This window comes from Mastomys coucha, unplaced genomic scaffold, assembly GCF_008632895.1.
Source record: "Mastomys coucha isolate ucsf_1 unplaced genomic scaffold, UCSF_Mcou_1 pScaffold4, whole genome shotgun sequence".
Taxonomy (NCBI): Eukaryota; Metazoa; Chordata; class Mammalia; order Rodentia; family Muridae; genus Mastomys; species Mastomys coucha.
In genome coordinates, this window is record NW_022196910.1 from 55,871,949 (window position 1) to 55,878,702 (window position 6,754).

The following is a 6,754-nucleotide window of genomic DNA, read 5'->3' on the forward strand; positions in this document are numbered from 1 at the left end:
GGTTAAAGTGCAGTGGTGGGCTGGAGAGAGACACAATGCCCCCTCCTCCCTAGCACCTGGTCTTGTCCCTTCCACCTCTGCTCTCATGGGCATTAGCATAACCTCAGAGGAGCACAGTCCTTCGTGTTCCTGGGAGGTCACAGGTGCTAAGGCTGACTAAACAAAGGGAGGGGTGGGGCACTCTAAGACTCTAAGGCCTCAGAGGAACTCAAATACATGGCAGACACAGAAGAGGTGGGAGCAGGTCTAATGGGAAGAGGCTCAACAACCAGAAGAGTTGAGGAGAGGCCTAGACAGTAACCACAGCTGTGCTGCCAGCCCAAGAAGGAATCAGTGCCAAGGTCCTGTTGCGAAGACCCTTCCCTTCTCTCGAGGCTGCTCCTTTTGAAGCTCACACCCCCGCTCTCTACCTGCTTATTGCTACATTGTCAGGGAGGAACAGCCTCACACAGCTTCTCTCTGCCAGTCTGGCCCTTTGGGGAAGCAGTGCCATGCAGAAGGAAGAAGAGATGAAAGTGGTTTTCACCCCACCACCCTTCTTGTGATGGGGAAAGTAGACTCTCTTCAGAATGCTTAAGAGTCCCAGTCCCAGGATTTGATCTAGCCCGCCCTTTATCATGCCTCTCAGCATCCCTAAGAGGGAGTGAGGAAAGTAGGGAGAGGCAAAAGAGATAAAGAAAGGGCATGTGGAAAGGAAGATGACCGGAAGGGATAAAGAAAGGGCATGTGGAAAGGAAGATGGCCGGAAGAGAAAGGGAGGGTGAAGAACAAGACTAGAACTTATGAGGTTTTGTGTTTGGTTTTTTCTTTTTCTTTTTTTTTCTTTTTCTTATTTTCTTTAAATATAGAAAAACAGCCTTTGGTTTGAATCTCAAAGAAGCAGAGAGTGGGATGGTTGTGGCCCTGGCAGGGAACTCTATATAGAGAGAGACTTCCACCTGCAATGGAGCTATGCCTCCTCCTGCATGGTCTCATGAATCCTCGATTATCCAAATAGCCAGAGTGTCTGCGACCACCAGAGAAGACTGCCTCTCCTGCCCTATGTCTGGAGCTAAGTATGGAAGGGCAGTGGGGGTGACTCCCAGCTGTGTCTGTCCCATTCTTGCTGAGACAAGGGTGGAGTGATTGATGGGCACATATGTGTCATTCATCCTGGGACAATTTTTGGTTATACTGAAAATTGGCAGAGAGAAAAGAGACATCCCTCTCTCCCTGCCATTGATCATAACAGGGCCCAGGAGCCTGGGAATGAGACTGCTGGGAAGGAGAGGAAAAAGGCAGCATGACTGATGGGCTTGAGAGACCCCGGTCACTGAGCAGCAACCCACTGGTTTCTCATAAGATGGGGACAGAAGGAGTCCCTGAGAGCCTAGGAAGGTCACTGGAGTGTAAGAGTTTGAAAAGTGGAGGAGAGAGTTCTACCCATGCCCTGGTTCTCAGCTAGGTACCTGCAGCTCTCGGTGTGTCAGAGAGAGGGTTGCAGGCCTAACCTTAGCCCCTGAGAATATAAAATGGGGGCATCCCAAGGAGAGAAAAGCCACCACCGACAGGAGTGGCAACTTGAGACCAGAATGGTGTTGAGGGGTGAGCCAGGGAGAGGGAAGGGTGGGATCACATCCTACAGGGAGGTCCTGAATGTAGTCTTTAGGGAGCTCGGATTCCCAGGTGAGGTCAAGAGGACCCTCAGTCCACAGAGCCTGGGGAGTTTCTACAGCCCCGCCTACCTGCAAATGAGGAAATTCTTCATTCATTTAAGACTAGTGCAAGCTGCCTAAAGTGAGTGGGCACGAGAGGTATGGAGTGCCAGGTTGAAGGGTCCCAGAGAGGAGATAATAATGCCACAGACTAAGGTGGGGCTCTTGGGAGGTATCAGCATCAAAAGTGAAGTCAGATAAATAAGGGTGAGGATTAAAGCAAGAAGCTCAACGTCTCTTAGCACAGAGAGGAGCTTCCAACCCCTGGAGCTGTCGGAGGATGTGGCATCCACACACACACACACACAAAAAAAAAAAAAAAAAAAAAAAATCACCGAGTGGTGGTGGCACATGCCTGTAATCCCAGCACTTGGGAGGAAGAGGCAGGTGGATTTCTGAGTTCGAGGCCAGCCTGGTCTACAGAGTGAGTTCCAGGACAGCCAGGGCTATACAGAGAAACCCTGTCTTGAAAAAAAAAAAAATCTAGGCTTAGAGCAGAAGGGAGCCACGGGCAGAAGAGTGAAGGAGTGGCCAGAGATTGCAGTAAAGTAAAAAAGGCCAAGGAAAAGTCAGTAACAGGAATTGGGCTAAACACCTGTAGGTGGGGCAGTGGGGTGGGGACCGGGCTGAGAGCAGGCTGGGAGAAAGAGGTCTCTAGCCCACTTTATGTTCTCCCCGGACAATGTGGGAAGAGAACTCATACCGATCCTGGCTGTGATAACCACAGATGTTACACTCAAAAGGGTCTCTGAAGCCATGGCAGCCCATGTGGATGGTGAACATGACGTGATCCAGAAAGAGGATGCGGCAGTGTTCACACTTAAAGGCCTTCACGGGCTCACCACTCTCACCCACCACCCGAAGCACTTCCTTGGAGGGGCCTGGGGTGCCCCGCAGTAACCCCTCCTGTGGTTTGGGGTCCTCTTTGGCATAGGCGGGACTGTGCCGGCCCACCACTATGGTGGGAGGAGGTTGAGGTGGGGGACCCTGAGGGAGGGATACCACCCCACCAATCCGATCTTCATGGTTGCTCTCTGTATCTGTGGAGTCCTGGCAGCCATTGCTGGGGGATGCCCCAGGATCAGCCAGAGAGCCTCGGGCCCGATAAAGGAGGGGACCTCCATCTCCCAGGTCCTCGGGTCCCTCACCTGTTTCTCGGGACCCTGGAAGCTCCAGTCGGCTGGGGATGGGCTGCATTTGGGTGTATACAGAGCTGATGACAGGTGTGAGTTCTGAGATGCAGTTGGTGGGTGGAAGGCGGAGGGGTCGCAGATGCTCTGTACCCACAAAGGCTAGAGACCCTGCAAAGCCAGGCTCCAATCCATGGTGTGCCACCAACTCCACGTCCTTTTCATAGCCACTGCTGGGGTTCACATCATAGGGAAGGTCTGAGAGGCTGAAGCGCATCTGCTTCTCGCCTGCAGAGGATCAGATCTCATTGGCACTGGGATCGAAGAACCCTAATTCTTTGTTTTCTAACCCAGGAACCTAAATGTAACAGTATGCTTATCATCGATATTAATTAGTTTTGTGGACCCAACCCAGGGCTTCACGAGCTAAGCTTGCTTTCTCCTACTGAGCTATCTCTATAGCCCCAGGTGACCTCACTTACTTTCCCTGAGGGTCAAGTCCTAGGCAGGCTGTAGTCCTAGAGTAAGGCCTCACTATGAAGTCATCACTTTAAAATGTTTCAAATCCTCAGAGAGATGTCATTTGTGGGACAAGGGACCACAAGTTGGCTTCCTCTCACTGACTCTAAGACCAGCGCGTGTAGACTGAAGTCCTTGTAATTTTCAAAGGATGGAAAAACTGAAGCCCCCGAGGAGCTCTCAATACTGCTCTCTATTACATGTGTTTTGTGCATACGTGTGTGTGCATGTGTGCACTTTCACCACTGTGCTTGAGCGTGTATATGTACATATAAGTGGAGAGCAGACGACAACCTTGGGTATCTTCAGGACCAGCAGCCACCATCTTTGAAACAGGATCTTGGAGCTAGGCTAGGTGGCCTGGCCAGTGGGCCTCAGGGCACTGTTCTTTCTCTGCCTCCCCAGTGCTAGGATTATAAGCACAAGCTACCAGGCCTGGCATTCTTAGTTAGGTTCTGGGGGATGAGGACTCTGTTCTTATACTTGCCCTTTACAGGCTGTGCTATCCCCAGCTCTCCTGAAGCATGAACTCCCTTTCTATCCACTTCTATCTGAGTGCACATTCTGAGCACCACAGATATCACTTGGCTCATTTTTTTCCCTCTAAGTCAAATATCTGGACCCAGGTCTCTCTGGTCTAATGGTGATCAAACTGTGATGTGTCTGAACTATGGCTCTGAGCTGCTATCTCCTTTTGAACAGAACTCTTACCTACAAACTTCTGTGGGGTGGAGCGCTTGCGTTTGGTGAGGCTGTTGGCCAAACGATCGATGAAAGTTGGCCGCTCAGTCGATGGGTGCAGCATTGAGTCAGGCACCATCTCCAGGTCACGGATTTCATCACCTGGAGGGGAGGGGCAGGTGGGAACTGCTGAGTAAGGGTAGCTTTGGCCCAGCAGCCTTTGAATGGAGAAAACTAGCCAGTCAGTAGTCAAGGAAGGTTATACCGGCAAAACTGGGCTTGCTCTCTCTCTCTCCCTCTTTCTTCCTCCTCTAGTTTCCTCTCTTTCTGATTTTCTTTTCTTCTTTTTCTTTATTCATTTTATATTTTTGAGACAGGATCCCACTATGCAGCCCTGACTAGCTTTTGAACTCACTGTGTAGATAGACCAGGCTGACCTTGAACTCACAGAGATCCACCTGTCTCTGCTTTCTAAGTGCCAGAATTAAAGAAATGTATTATCATTGGCCCTTTACCTTAAGCTCATTCCAGGAACACTTTAGACCATTTGCTGAGAATCATACACATCTAATCCTTGACCTTCAAATCTTTGTGCCTTCTTTCCCGCTATCTTGAGATTATAGATCCAAACTTTCTCTATGCCTGGATCCCTCTGTAGACATTCCTCTAAGCCTGGATTCCCCAGTAGACCTTCCTCTATGGCTGGATTCCCCAGTAGACCTTCCTCTAAGCCTGGATCCCCCAGTAGACCTTCCTCTAAGCCTGGATCCCCCAGTAGACCTTCCTCTAAGCCTGGACCCCCCAGTAGACCTTCCTCTATGGCTGGATTCCCCAGTAGACCTTCCTCTATGGCTGGATTCCCCAGTAGACCTTCCTCTATGGCTAGATTCCCCAGTAGACCTTCCTCTATGGCTGGATTCCCCTGTTGACCTGTCCCAGAGAGCTATGCTGGCCACTCATGGGGTGCTTAGGAATGGATGCTTGCAAGGTTTGCTAAGTGCAACCTCATCCCTGTGGGATGAGGTGCTAGAATCACCCTTGCCTGAACTCCTGGCCCTGCCCTCAGCCTCCCTATGATATGACCCACAGCCCCACCTGGCTGGCCAGCCAAAGCTTGAGCATCAGTGCTGAGACTCTGTAGGTAGTTGTGGCACCTCTCCTTGTGCTCCTCCAGGGTACTTTGCTGTTTGTAGCTCCGGCCACAGTAGTTGCACTTGTAGGGTTTGCCCACGGTGGGAGACGAGACTGTGGAGGAGTGAGCAGAGGCAGCATGAGAGTAACTTCTCCCTCCCTGTACCTGGTGCTGAAGAGTCATGCAGGGGCAACTGCATTGTGGTATGCAAAGGAAAGAACATTCATAACTTGAGTTTTAAAAAAAGTTTCTTTCCTTCCCCACCTCCACTTACAACAAAGAAAAGGTGAACTAAACCTGAGGAAGCAGTGGACAACGTCTAGCTAAGGGAAGAGGCCATGTGGAACACACTTTATGCTGGTGGTGGCATTCTAGATGCTCTGGCAGCTTCTCAAAGGAAGTGAAGCTATGAGGACTTAGTGGGGTTCTTCCCTGCTAAGGGCACAGGCCCCACCCCAGGATCTCAGGGTCTGGGCTCAGACTGTGGTTTAACCTTCCTGTGTGGCAGGCAGGTGGTGTAATGGCTGTTTATCAGACAAGGGGACTTTTTGCTTGCAAGCACTCTGCTTTGGTTGGAGGGAAACTGTTGGGCTGAAGCACCGAGCCTTGCCTCGGCAGGAGGAGCAGTGGTTGGCCCCGACTTGTATTGTTTTTACCTCCAGTCCTTGTCTGGTTTTACTGATCTTTTTCTTTCTCTGTCACTACACTAAGGTACGGAGAGACCCCCGCCCCCAGAAGGAAAAGAAAGAGAATAAGTTTGCGTTTATTTTTTGTTGTTATTTTTAAAAGAACGTGTTATAAAGCTCTAAAGGGAAAAAAAAACCTGGGAAAACAGATTGGTAACCTGTTTAAACACAACTCTTGGGAGGAGATTTTTTGGTGAGAGAGGAGAGGAGGAAGCTCAGAGGAACAAGGTCTATTTGTGTGTATTTGTTTATTGCCACTGCTGCAGTGTGGCAGCAGAAGGCATTGCTAGGAGATTGGTAATTATTATTCAGCCCCACATGTGTATCTTTTGGCTAAGCCTATATTGACCTTTGCCACATTGCTCTTCGCCTGTAAATGACATGTTTAAGAGATGAAGTGAGTGCCAGGTCCCTCTCCACCCAAGACCCTTGGGGTTTGCCATGTTGGGAGAGGGTCCTTGGGCCCTTTATTCCTTACAGTGTGAATTATAGCAGGAAGCACCTCACAGAGGTGGGACCTACACTTAAGTCCACTTTCCCCCTTAATCTCCTATGGAACAATATTCGAAGTCTATTCAGTTGACCCTGTTAAGGGTTTGTATGGTTGTGTGTGTGTGTGTCGGTATGTGTATGTGTATGTGTGTAAATGCGTGAAGCCTTAGGTTGGGTCCCCAGCCGCCCATAGGCAGGAGTAGTGCTGTATCCCTTCCAACCCAGTGTTCATGAGAGAGGAGGAAGACCAGGATTAGAAAGTGAAGGTCATCCTTGGTTACATGAGGAATTTGAGATCAGCTTGGGGTACATGAGACCCCTGTCTCAAAAAGTGAAGTGTCTGTCAGGTAAGGGGCATTTTCATCTAGATTTTTTTCCCCTCAACTCCCTTGCCCGCATCTGATTTTTTTTTTTTTTTTT

General features: G+C 49.9%; 1 protein-coding gene across 7 annotated transcripts in view; it reads right to left on the minus strand.

Moving 5' to 3' along the window:
• Positions 1–2,089: 2,089 nt before the first annotated feature.
• The window catches only part of Ikzf4 (IKAROS family zinc finger 4), a 36,546-nt gene continuing 31,881 nt past the window's right edge, over positions 2,090–6,754 (minus strand). For 5 of the 7 annotated variants that reach the window (XM_031349031.1, XM_031349030.1, XM_031349034.1 and 2 more), the window contains 3 exons: positions 5,120–5,269; positions 4,055–4,186; positions 2,090–3,112 (listed from right to left, as the gene is read on the minus strand). In XM_031349031.1, coding sequence (XP_031204891.1) covers positions 2,349–3,112; positions 4,055–4,186; positions 5,120–5,269 — 1,046 coding nt within the window. In that variant the 3' untranslated portion in view covers positions 2,090–2,348. The remainder of the gene's footprint in view (positions 3,113–4,054; positions 4,187–5,119; positions 5,270–6,754) is intronic. The other 2 variants (XM_031349033.1, XM_031349036.1) reach the window with 1 other exon arrangement.